This window comes from Gallinula chloropus (genome assembly GCF_964237585.1).
Source record: "Gallinula chloropus genome assembly, chromosome: 5".
Lineage (NCBI taxonomy): Eukaryota > Metazoa > Chordata > Aves > Gruiformes > Rallidae > Gallinula > Gallinula chloropus.
In genome coordinates, this window is record NC_140090.1 from 53,791,473 (window position 1) to 53,804,576 (window position 13,104).

General features: G+C 38.6%; 1 protein-coding gene across 2 annotated transcripts in view; it reads right to left on the reverse strand.

Annotated features, from left to right (window-relative positions):
* NRG3 (neuregulin 3) overlaps positions 1–13,104 on the reverse strand; it is a gene marked incomplete at its 3' end in the record, with an annotated part of 382,825 nt that overhangs the window by 17,711 nt on the left and 352,010 nt on the right. For both annotated transcript variants that reach the window (XM_084264712.1, XM_084264711.1), the window contains exons 5-6: positions 11,773–11,875; positions 6,269–6,395 (exon numbers count right to left, since the gene is read on the reverse strand). In XM_084264712.1, the coding sequence (XP_084120838.1) occupies positions 6,269–6,395; positions 11,773–11,875 (230 nt within the window). The remainder of the gene's footprint in view (positions 1–6,268; positions 6,396–11,772; positions 11,876–13,104) is intronic.

The following is a 13,104-nucleotide window of genomic DNA, read 5'->3' on the forward strand; positions in this document are numbered from 1 at the left end:
CTAAAATGTAGGATCCATGGATAACAAATGCCACTCAAGTGCTACAGAATAGCTTGACACTGTTGTCCTAGCACTATGCAAAACAAACCACCCATCCCTCCCCCAGCTTTTCTTAGATCTTCTTCCTCAATGATTTTCCCAAAACAGTAATATGAAAAAGTCCAGAAAGGCATGTGGCATTGGAAGAGAGGTAATGTGGGGATCCCACTTCAAAAAAGACTGAGAAGGCTGAGGGTTCAGCTTTAAATTACATGCAGAGAGCATGCCTCAAGCACATAAAGAGCCAGGGATTTTTCTGGATGGGCTGACCTTGTACCAAAGCCTGTCAGGTGGTATATTTAACGTCCTTACAGCTGTTCCCATATGCTCTGTGTGTTTTGTTGCCAACGTTATCTCTAGACAGAGGCCAGTAAATTCAAGTTTGTCTATTCTGGCAGTTCTGCCTAAGTAGTCACGTGATACAGAAATGGGAAATTCGCTTTTGATCTCAGCCGATAAATCACATGGTAATTCAGGCAAAACCACACAGTAGTCTTTTAAAAGACTGAAGTGTATCTGTTGTTCAACATATATTAATTGCATTTTTATCACAGTGACAACTGAATCGATTTCCTACTACTATCAACAGAAGGCAACAAGACATAAAAAGAGCATTTTTTCCCCTGGTTTTAAGAATATCAAAAACCCAGAGGCAGTAATTGCAAGCTATTAGAAACAAGTCTAGTGAAAAGTGAAACCCCACACTACTGCACGAAATGCATATTAAACACCTCAGAGGGAAAGTGATGAGGGATTAATAGATCCACTTAGTACAGTTGGAGAAGGCATTAAAATCCACAAAGGTGAAAAAGGCCACTTTAAGCAACCATGACAACTCTTTGAATCGCTAAAGGAATGGCAAAGCTTTGACAGCTTTTTTTTGGTGGGTGTGGTGCATGATGTATTTGTCAAGTTATATGAATTTAAAGAAACCCTCTAGGCAAGGTGAAAAAAGAACCTAGCAATCGGGAACACAATTAAGACACTCGAAGAGTTATGCCTGTGAGGACACCAAACCATTTAGATGCACATTCATTAAATTCTTGAGGAGCTCATTCATGCAATTTCTCTTGAAGATAACACCTTTGGGAAGGAGTTGGTAATACTAGGAAGTCCTATGTTCCATGTGTTAGGCGAAATAAATCTGAATCTCCCATGTACCTTGCATTATAACTGGCACAGCAAGTCCATCAGTGCATTAGTATCCAAATCCAAGATGTTAGAAAGCCTAGAAAGAAACTGTGCTATTGCCAGCATGTCTGGGAAAACAGTGGACGTGAAGGAGATTGAGGGGAGATGCTGGGAGCTGTACTCAATTATTTATGAATGCTGCTTACAGTAGATTTTTTTTTGTCTGATTTGTATCCCTAACGAAGTAGGGGAATCAATATGGAGAGACACAGGCTCGGCACAGGTGAGCACAGTTCTCAGCTCTGAGCAGCAGATGGGAGAGAACACAGTTGTCTGGACAAAATCTAACCCTTGCTTTCCCTTCACAGAATCACAGCTGAGCAAAGGCAGGCTGTGGAGGAACCGCAGTGCATTTGAGTGTCGGAAGGAAAAGCACGTTATACTTCAAAATATTGTCAAAGCAAACAAAAAGCTTTATTTCCTGCAATATAGTGAATGACAGGGAGGGAGGCATCCACAGTTTAACTTAAACACCTAAATCTCCTTGTGTTCTTCCTCAGACTTGGTGCTTGCCAAGGGAGGTGCTAGGATCTGGTGATTCTTTCTTGCTTGTTTACCCTGCTGACCAGAGGGCAAGAACCGCAAAAAGAGCAGCTTCTTGAATGCAGGGAACTCTAAAAAGCCTAAATTTTTCACTTGACCCACTCCATTTTTTTTCTGAATCTCCTGTTGCTTAACATGACTATCCACATCTGAAGGAGCAATCCTGCCATATGGATGTTTCATGAACTTGGGGTATGTCCAACACTTCAAATCCATTTCTTACATACTGCCTTTTGAAATCAGGATTGCTGCAAGGTAACCTGTGGTCTAGGATGCAGCAGGAGAATTCTGATGCAAGTGGAGAGTGTTTTAAAAGAAAACATTCCGAGCTTTTATCCTCGTATATGGTTCTCATAATCACACTGGTGCAAAGAAGCTTGAACTGTCTTAGAGGTGGGATATCGGGGTGACTGAGGTTTCAAGTCCTTTTCTTTCTGAAGTGATGCAAGTACAGTAAAACTAGAACAAAATGCAATTTTGTAATTAATTTTAATCTTGGATTCAAAAATAAAATGCTTATTTTTTCTGTTAACAGCATTTTTGATACATTCACATGCCTTCTCTCATTTAAAAAGAAGATTCAAAATTGGCTTTGAAAAAAAGAAAGGAAAAAGAATTCTTTTCCTAAGTCCAGTCAAGGGTAAGAAGGAAAAAAAGGAATAATAGGACACAAAGTATTTCACTGATAACTGGTCAAGCCCTTCACTGCCACAAACCACTCGAAACACTATCTGCTACAATGTCTTGGGAAAGAAGTAAAACTTCATTCTAGAGCAACAGAACATTTGGAAAAATCCATGTGTCCTTTACCAAACATAGCAACCTCTGAGTCAAAATGTGATGGCTCTTTCAAAGTAGACATCAAGAATGAGGAACCTTATGCTACTGTTCTCAGGTCTACACTAATTTACTCTTTACAGAAGCAGAAAAAGTGGCATGAAAAACCTGAGAGCATCACTAGGTCCATTCAAAATAGGCAGGAGAAAAATATGGGAGAATTTTCCAGGGAAAGAGAGAAAGGTGACATACAAGTGAAACAGTTTTCCCACCTAAGAGGAGCACTTGGATTGGGAAAAGAAATGCCAGACTGAAGGACTAGTCTCCAGAAAATAACCATCTTAATTTATTTAAGTTTCTTTACTGGTTCTTGGAAATGAATAGAGGGAAGATTTCTCCCCAAACCCAAGTGGTGGGAGCTGCGGATGGGAATCGCAGAGAGATCACATCCAGGCAGTGACAGGCAGGAAGGCAGCAGCACAGCCACAGGAGCAAGCAGCAGGGACACTCTCCTCCCCATGCCGCTGCTGGATCCCTTTTCCACCCAGCACATATGCCTGGGGCAGATCTCTGGTCTCTGATGGGAAGCCACTCAGCCATTCCTATGAACTACCATTTCAAAGTTCTTTGCTGCTGCCCCCTACCCTTTTGTTTTCCACCTCCAGCCTGCCAAGTTTGGTAAATATTTAATGAACTGCCTACATGCATTCCTGCACTGAAACCTTGCTAACAATAGAAACCATTATTACCCTGCACTGTTATGCTACATCCTGCACAAGGTCATTCTGTTTTTCTTCCTTAGTATCTTTCCTCCCAAAGGGAAAATGCATTAATGGCAAGGAGAAAACAGTGGCCTGCAAGCAGCCAAAAGAAGAAAACAGTGCATTAATTACCAGCAGTGATAACGCGGGTCTGAACTGCATCAAAAGCTGAAAAGCAAACTGGATTAAAATAATAAAAATAATCATGGTTTTCACTCTCTAACACCTGGAATCTACAAGCTGCTACTTCAGACATTACAGCTACTGTTAAGGCAAAAGAAAAACACTTAAAGAAAGCTTGTTGTGTTTGTCAGCTGCTAAGACGACATCAAACAGTTCATAGTGATGATGGGCTGACAAAATATTGCGCTGAATTACAGTGAGAAAAAGACAAAGAATACAGCATTAACTAAGACCTACTTTATATGGTAGACAAAAGAATCAAAAAAGCTCTTTACAACTTTACCTTTTGTTGCCAACGTTACAACCCAACAATGCTCCCAACAGCTTTTGGGTTTTTTTAGGGCTTGAAGTAATACAGAATCACAGAATCAGAGCAATGTTTTGGTCAGAAGAGACCTTTCTTAAGATCATCAGGTCCAACTGTACACCCAGCAGCACCAAGCCCACCACGAAACCATGTCCCTAAGCACCACATCTACAAGTGTACCTCTAAGGATGGTGATTCAAACACTTCCTCAGGCAGCCCGTTCCAATAACTTGCAACCCTTTTGGTGAAGAAACGTTTCCTAATATCTAACCTAAACTTCCCCTGGTGCAACCTGAGGCCGTTTCCTCTTGTCCTATTGCTTGTTACTTGGGAATAGACATTAACACATACCTCCCTACAACCTTCTCACATAGTTGTAGAGCACAGTAAGTTATCTCCTCAGCCTCCTCTTATCCACACTAAACAACTCCAGTTCCTCAGCCATTCCCCATAGACTTGTGCTCTAGAGCGTTCACGAGCTTCACTGTCCTTCTCTGGACACGCTTCAGCACCTCAGTGTCTTTTTGTGTAGTGAGGGGCTCAAAACTGAACACAGTATTTCAGGTATGGACTCATCAGTCCTGAGTACAGGGGTATAATCACTTCCCTAGTCCTGATGGCCACACTATTACTAATACAGGCCAGGATGCTGTTGGTCTTATTGGCCACCTGGGCACTCTGCTAGCTCACATTCAGCCGCCTGTCGACCAGCACCCCCATGTTCTTTTCTGCCAGGCAGTTTTCCAGTCACTCTTCCCCAAGCCTGTACTGTTGCATGGGAGTGTTGTAACTCAAGTGCAGGACCCAGAACTGAGCCTTATTGAATCTCCTACAGTTGGCCTGTCTAGGTTGCCCTGTACAGTCTTCCTATCCTCAAGCAGATCAATACTCCTGCCCAACCTGGTGTTGTCTGCAAACTTATTGAGGCTGCACTTGATCCCCTTGTCCAGATCATTGATAAAGACATTAAACAGAACTGGCCTCAGTACTGAGTCCTGGGAACACTACTTGTGACCAGCTGCCAACTGGATTTAACTCCATTCACCACAACATTTTTGGGCTGGCTATCCAGATAGTTTTTTACCCAGCAAAGAGTATGCACATCCAAGCCATGAGCAGCCAGCCAGGAGAACGCTGTGGGAAATGGTGCCACAGGCACCATTTTACTACTATCTACTTTACTACTATCTAGGTAGACAACATCCACAGACTTTCCCCCATCCACCAGGCAGGTCACCTTGTAACAAGAAATCAGGTTAGTCAAGCAGGACCTGCCTTTCATAAACCTCTGCTGACTGGGCCTGATCACCTGGTTGTCCTGTATGTGCCGTGGGGGAGCACTCAAGATGATTTACTCAATAACCTTCCCTGGCACTGAGGCCAGACTGACAGGCCTGTTGTTCACCAACTGGTGAACCAGCGGCAGCAACTGGCCTTTCTATTAAAGACTGAGGCAAATAAGGCATCTAGTAAACCAGGAACTGAGACATCTGTGGCTAAGTGGGCATGAGTGCTCACTTTTGCTAAACTCCCACTATTCTGAAGGAATCTAGCAAATACAGTAGTCAGGCCTTTAAGAAAAGATGACAACGTTTTTGAAAAAAACCACAACAAACCAACAACAAAACCCCAAAACAAAAAACTTAAGCAGTCAGAAAGGCTTCAGTACATTTTTTATGAGTTCATATTATAACGCTACCAGGATCCTTCTCAGTTGATCCTAAGACTTTGTTCAAAATAAGACAGCACTAGATGTGTATGACCAGGGGAAAGAGAATGACATACCTTGAATCTAGAGCTAAATAAATCAGTTGTCTTTGAGTTCCTTATTTCAAATACTCCTTATTTAATGACTGTGGAATTGTATTAATTTACATATAACTATATACAGTAAATAACTAAATAAATTTAAAATTTAGTTTGAACAAAGTAATCTCTTTCTGGTAGCAAAACTGCCCTTAACCCAAGACCCAAGAAAATGAGACCATCTGCAGAGTCTTCCGTTGGACATCAGTTTACATGTGTACGTTTAGTTCTAGATTTTGAATTTATTCTGAATTAACAGTGACAAATCTCTACATTTTTTCATGGAGGTTCATTAATTATTGGAATACTTGAAATAACTTAAGATCAGGGATCGTAACTTCACCCATAAGCCATACATATGAGTGAAGGTATTGCTGAAAACTGTAATAGTAATTTCCACTGCTGGATGCAGTCCTAGGGGCTTCAGCAAGGACTATTACATGAACACAATGTACCAGGAACCACTGAAATAACTTTAGGAAAAAACTTAATCCCTGCTTGGGGTTTTCCATTAACAGGCCTGATAGAGACCATTTGATGAAAGAGATGAGAATTCTTGTTCCCATTGCTCAGATGCTAAATAGCAACATGGCGATGTGCTGCCATCAGCAACAGGAACTCAGCCAGGCTATTAAGTGTTGTAGCTGGCAGGATTACTTACATTTTGCAGCTGGACTCGGCTTTGTGCCATACACTCTGACTTTGCCATCATGCTGGAAGCATTTAGGCTGTAGGTTTTCCTATTCTGTGGTTCTTTCAGCTGCTCATGAATTTGCTTTGTTTGTTTCCTGTAAAGAGAAATAAAATTCATGTAAGAAATAGTTAGTTTGATCTTCTACTATTGCCATGATATTTTTATAGCGATGCTACCCTTTGTTCAAAACTCTACCGTACTGGATCAACCAGCTAAGCTAATTCCCTAATTTCTAATATTTCAATAAAGTGGTCATTTTTCTGTCAAGGCTTAAGAAAGGAAAAAAAGATGTCTTCTGTTTAAAATATCTTCTATCCTCAGATTACTACAATAACGTGCTAGTTGTTTCAGTGGAGAATTTTGTAAGATTATCTGTTACACATTTAACAACAGCTTGCAAGTAGACCTGAAAAAAATTTTGCTCTGATTTGGCAAATACACCGGGCACTAGCCCCTGTTGGCTAGAAAAGTGTTGAAGAGACAAGATTTCTATAAGCTGATTAGACTTGACCTGTAACCCTGTATCGTGTATAGACCAGCTTTTGTTTTCATGCTTAAACCTGGAAAAAAACATCAGTACAGTATCTGAGGATGTGTTTTTGACATATTATATTATGATCCACTATGTCGCAGCTAGGGATACCATTAGATGAATCACTTGCAATATTCAGGAAATAAACACACTATTAATAAAGGATTTCTGTTTCTGCCACACTGTATTGACAAACTGACTTTTAAAGTTTTGTACATGATTGAGGACATGAGGCAGCAAGCTTTCTTTTAAATGCTTCTTTTATCCTCTGCAGATATCTCAGGTGGGCAAAAACCATTAGCAAAAAATATTTAAGGTTTTTTATCCACCCCCAATCTTTTGATAAGCTACATTGTCTGAGACTATCAGTTTTAATCATGAGGAATAACTCCACAATACTATTTTAATTCCTCTCTTTCCCTTCCTGCCATCCTTCCTTTTCCTATGGAGCAGATGCATCTCCAGCAGTGAACCTACAAAACCCCCGAAAACCACCTACCAAGGTGAAAGATTTATTTGCCAGCAGCAGCACTTTGTTATGCCACCAGCAGCTTTTGGACAGCACTTGGTGTGGAGCCAAATTTCATGAGGAAGTGGTTTCAGGGAAGTGTTGGTAAGAAATTTGAAATTCTAACAAAGAAGCTTCAGCAACATTTTAGAAAATTTTCTATTGATTCTGCTGCTGAAAGCTTTCTGATGTCAAATTTGATAGTTTTTTACTTGATTCAGGCCAATGAATTTGACATCCAATGAAGTATAAAGGCAATTTTAACTTTCTGTGCTAGTTCAGGAAAGTATAAGATACCAGAGGAAAATGACTTATATAAATGGTCAAGGGGGAAAACCAAGAAAGAACAAATTCCCTCAAGAAGAAAGAAAGCAGTGAGAAGTATCAGCATTCAGTTATTCAATTTTAATAACGTAGTTTTTAATATACTAAAAAATACATGGGATTTCTTCTGCCTGAGTCCCTCAGTTCTGATTCACAATTGTACAATTTAAGCATTTGCTTACATTCAACAAGCTGTAAGCACCTGCTTAGAAGTAGATATTTGTATAGCATGTTCCCAGAATACAGGTCACAACTATAATAAATCTTGGACTCTGTATGTATCTCTTCTGCTTTCTATTTACATCCTATTTTGAAACACCATGGCAAATGAAAAAGAATGAATTTACGTTGTAAGCGTGTAAGAAGTATGAGTGGCATGTTATGAGCAGAGCTAGGATCTCATAATCATGAAGATTTATGAATATGGGTGAGGAGTTAATTTCTCAAGCAAAAAACATATTAAACTTTCAAAATACTTCCTTAGCCAAAACAACTTCTTAAATTAATATCAGAATAATCTGTATAGAGATATAATCTGTAGGATTTTAGTGTCAAATTAATTAGTAGATTCTGAAACATCTCTTTTAAAAATATTTTTTATATCTACTAATCTTTTAAAGCAGTGAGATTGAATAATTGATTTATAAAATGTCAATATGAACTCTTTAGTTTCCCATAAAATTCCAGGGAAAATTCAGAAAAGCAACTATAGAGTTTTTATGAATAATTATTTTCTGGCCAGCTAAACTGCATACACTAGGGAATTATTCCCTCATTACATGACATACATATCTGTATGTCCTAATAGAAAGCCAGCCACTTGCATGTTACTGTCTATAATGGTATGGAACATCCAATCTTTTTTGATGACTGTTTATCAGTGGAGACTTCACATAAAGTCTAAACGACAGCCAAACATGATCACAGTATCATATTTTGGGAATCTCTCCCATAAACAGGAATTCTTAGAGTTTAATCAGGCTCTTAGAATTTAAGAAATGAAAATAACATGAAAATAACAAAACAATTTACAAATTTTCAGAAGTGTAATTAGGATTCATTTAGAAACACCAGGATTAGAGTTGTTTCTACAAGTATAAACACATGTAAGTAAACTGGAATATTCAGCTTAACTGACACAATCTTTAACACCACAATTGAGATTCCCAAAGGTAATTTACTGAGAGAAACAATCTAATAATTAATTTCTTTTTATGTTCATGCAACCTAACATTAATATTAGGTTTATGCATATTGATTTCAACAAGCTATAGTATGCACAGTTATAAAATTAGAAAATATTAATAATTCAAATTAATGGATTAATATATTTATTTTATAATTTCTGTTTTCAAAACAAATGGGCCTTATGTGCTCTACTTTAGAGATATTAAGCAATAAAGTGTTGTTACTTCAGCAAGAAATAAAGTCACTAGTCATTTATAAAAGTCTAAGCCATAAAAAGCAGCCCATAACTGTACTCTCCGTCTGTTGCTAACACTTACAGCACTTTCTTGATTACCCTAAAAGGAATAATTGGAAGGGCAGAGTGTTTAATTATAGTTCTAAACTTCCTCAGATCAAATTTATTCTAAAGAAGGACTTTTAATCTAATGGGGCAGAAGGAAGCACGTATTCCTAACAGCAGGTATTATACATTTGTCAGATTAAGAAAGTCAGGGTCAGTGTCTTCATGGAACCTTTTTTTTTGAAAAAGTGCACCATTCAGGGTTTCCATAGCTGTTTGAAATATTTTAAACTTTTGATATATCAAATTATCATAAGAATCACAAGAATCACAAGGTTGGAAGAGACCTTTGAAGATCATTGAGTCCAACCATTCCCATCCTATGCTAAACCATATCCCTAAGTACCTCATCTACCCTTTTTTTGAACACGCCCAGGGATGGTGACTCAACCACCTCCCTGGGCAGCCTGTTCCAGGCCCTGACAACTCTTGCAGTAAAAATTTTTTTCTAATATCCAATCTAAACCTGCCCTGGCACAGCTTCATTCCATTTCCCCTTGTTCTATCTTCTGTCACCCAGCTGAAGAGACCATCGCCCACCTCTCTACAAGCTCCCTTCAGGTAGTTGTAGGTGGTGATAAGGTCTCCCCTCAGCCTCCTCTTCTCCAGGAAAAGAAGAGGATTATCCCCCCCATGCAGGAGGAACACGTTGATTACTCTTAAACATGATCAAGATATATCTGCCTGATGAAGAAGCTAACATATGATAAGGGTTGCAGAACTTGAAATTTATTGGGTTTTTACACACTTAAGATGCTGGCCAATGTCACAGTTATGATACTGGTTTATGTAGTCTCTATGCTACCCAGTCTGGACTCTCTAATCCACTTTCTGGACAGTTTGCCAGATGGAGCCACAGACAGGGAGTTAGGGATTGATTTAGCATCTTACCATTACAGTGTTTCATCTATTTGATATGACCTCTTGACTGTACTGGAGGTGCTCCTTTTCTCATTACTCTTCAAAATTCAGTTCCCAGAATTTGGCGTAAGCACACTTTAACTCTTCCCAGTAACTATTAACTATCCCAATTATAATGCAGACAAAACCCCAAACCCAACATCCCCACCTCATGCTTAGATATGAAGGACTATTACCCTGCAAGATCATCTTTGAAGCATTATTTCTACTCATTATCTTTAGACATAGCGCTCCCCACTACTTCAAAGTCATGGCATTTTGAAGGCTGTTCCAACCCAGGTCTCCACCACTCCCTACCACAGTGCACAACCAAGAGGGGCACAGCTGAGTAACACTGGGACATTTTATTCTCACTAGACTCAGCTGGTGACTGTGTGTTCTTCCAAACTGACAATCCCATCCTGCTTTTCATCAGTATAAACCTTGAGCCTTTCCAGGCTTTCTCTCTTTCGCAGATCTAAAATACATAATGACATTTTAAATACAGAGGCAAAATGGTTGTATCTGCTCCCAATTTACACAACGAAGAAGTTTGCTGAGTTGTGCAAGTTTGTGCTCTCCTGCCACAGCATCCTCTCAGCTAGCAGCACTGTCATTCTCTAGGTCCAAAGAACAATGAAATAAAGTCTCTCAAGACACTACAACAGGTAAGAGTGTTTAGATGAAAGATGAATCAAAGCAAATTTTCACCCAAATCATGTACAAGCTGCCCCTGAACTTTGAGGGAAGAAAAAGTGAAAAAAGCGCAATATGCTGTGGTGATTTTTTCCAACCTTTTTTTTTTCTGATAGAAATGTCTTTTCTTCCTTTTCTTTTTTTTTTTTTTTTTTGTAATAAAAAGGGTTCAGATAAGCATCCAAACTTTTCAATAGTGCGAACCTCCAACATTTTGATGCTCAGGCACCATAACTAACTTCACGCAGGTTCTCTTGATGTTGATATGTGTTCTCTCACTACCTCCAACTGGAACAGGAACGAGGGATGACAACAATACAGAACATATTCATAGAAACAGTGTCAATGACTAGCATGTCATGTAATTGCTATGAGTTTTTTTGCAACCCAAATTACACACAAAATAAATATTATAAAATAATGTTTAGTTGGGAAGATAAATAATAGAATGGGAAGTATTTAACTTGAGAATAGTTTAGGAGACATGATTCCACCCTTCTTGGATAGTTCAATGTGTTTGTTCATTGCAGATACTCATTATGTGACTACATCAGCAGTTTACATAAGCTACAGGCTACAGACATCTGCAGAGATCTTGTCTCTTTCCACATTTCTAATGTTACCTTTGTTCTCAGCATACAGAAACAAAAGGGACATTCAGGGATATGAAATGAAATGCAAAAAGGAGATGATATGTTTAAACTTTTATTTTCAGAAGAGGAAAGTGATTATACCACTGACAGTAAAAGATACAAAATTATTATTGTCAAAAAAAGAACTGGAAAGGACATGATCTCTTTCCTGAAACGCATATTACTCCTGTTTGTTTGGGGTTTTTTTACTTTGATACTGTAGCCATGAGGAACTGTTCTAGCCTGACCAGAGAAAAGAACAGCTTCAAAAGGAGGGGAGAACCTGAAGAACTGTAAAGCTGTAGAAAACACAGAAGCTAAATAACAAACATGCCAGACGAAGGCTCTTACTTTGTTTTGAAGTAGAACGCTGCACAAAGCATGCCCACTACGACTATGCCAAAGACGATACAGGAAATAGACAGCACCTGGCGCTGGTACACTTCTTCGCTCTCTGTGAACAGCAAAATTGAGAATTATGAAAGCATCAGAAAACAATACTTGCGAAAAGTGGATTTCAGAACATCATGGTTTCAGTAATGATGGACAGATACAAGAGATTTGGAGGTCTGTGTTGGCCGATTCCTCAACAGAATGGATGCTTCTCTGAACCTCTCATCTAGATAAGGTCGGTAGAGTTGTGGCCTCCTGGGAAAGTTTTAGAAAGTGGTTCCAATGTATACTGAGCAAGATATAATAACAAAAATCAGGATAGCTAAATATTTTCACTGCCCTACATGTTATTTTTCAGCTTTTTTCTGAAAGCTTCTACTGTTCATGGGATAAAGAGCCCTACAACCGTGGAGCTTTTCTGGCTTAACGCAAGACCCATCAGAGCTCTCACAGGGTACCACAAGATTCAGAGTTCTTTTTTAGCTACTCAAAAAATGTAAGGGTTTTCTGATTGAATGATGTTACAATGCCTTACTCCCATGTCGTTCCCTATACTTGAAGCTTACACAGAACACACCATGGTTAAAAATTTACTTCAACCAACTTGGATGGATCCCAATGACTACTATGTTACAAGGCACCAGATAAAACTTTCATTGGAATCGAATTTTTAAAAATATAAAAAATATAAATTTTCTTAATAGTGCTAACATGAAAAACAGATTATTTTTTTTTCAGATCAGTTTCTCCAAACATGCAATATACCAAACAGTATTTTCATTCCTAATTTTATGTAGAAAACCAACACGTAGGATTATCAAAGCACAGTACACACACTGTACACTGACAAACCTACATTTCCTTTCTAAGTTGGAGATCTTCAGTGCAGACTCCCCAGACAATATGAATACCAGACCACTGTGGTACACAAAGGACTAATCTTAGAAATTCTGAATTATGTTGAGGTGGATTCACACTGCAAATAGTTGAAGAATTGTTCATTTCAGCAATCATTGATCTACTCTGCCTGAATATCAATTTCAGCACCTACTGCCCAAAACCAGAACTAAACCATACATACTCATGCACTGTAATCTCCATGAAAAATTGCATATTATTAAAAAAAAATTAAGAAATCAAGTAATGTATGAAAACAGGTTTAATTTGGCTTTTCTTATAACCAAAGTCTTCATTAAGTACTTTCGTTTTTTTGTATATTGTTTGTTATTTTTTTTTTAAATATTGAGTTTAATGCAGCTACGGTCTTTTGTTAGTTTTGAGTAGCTATCG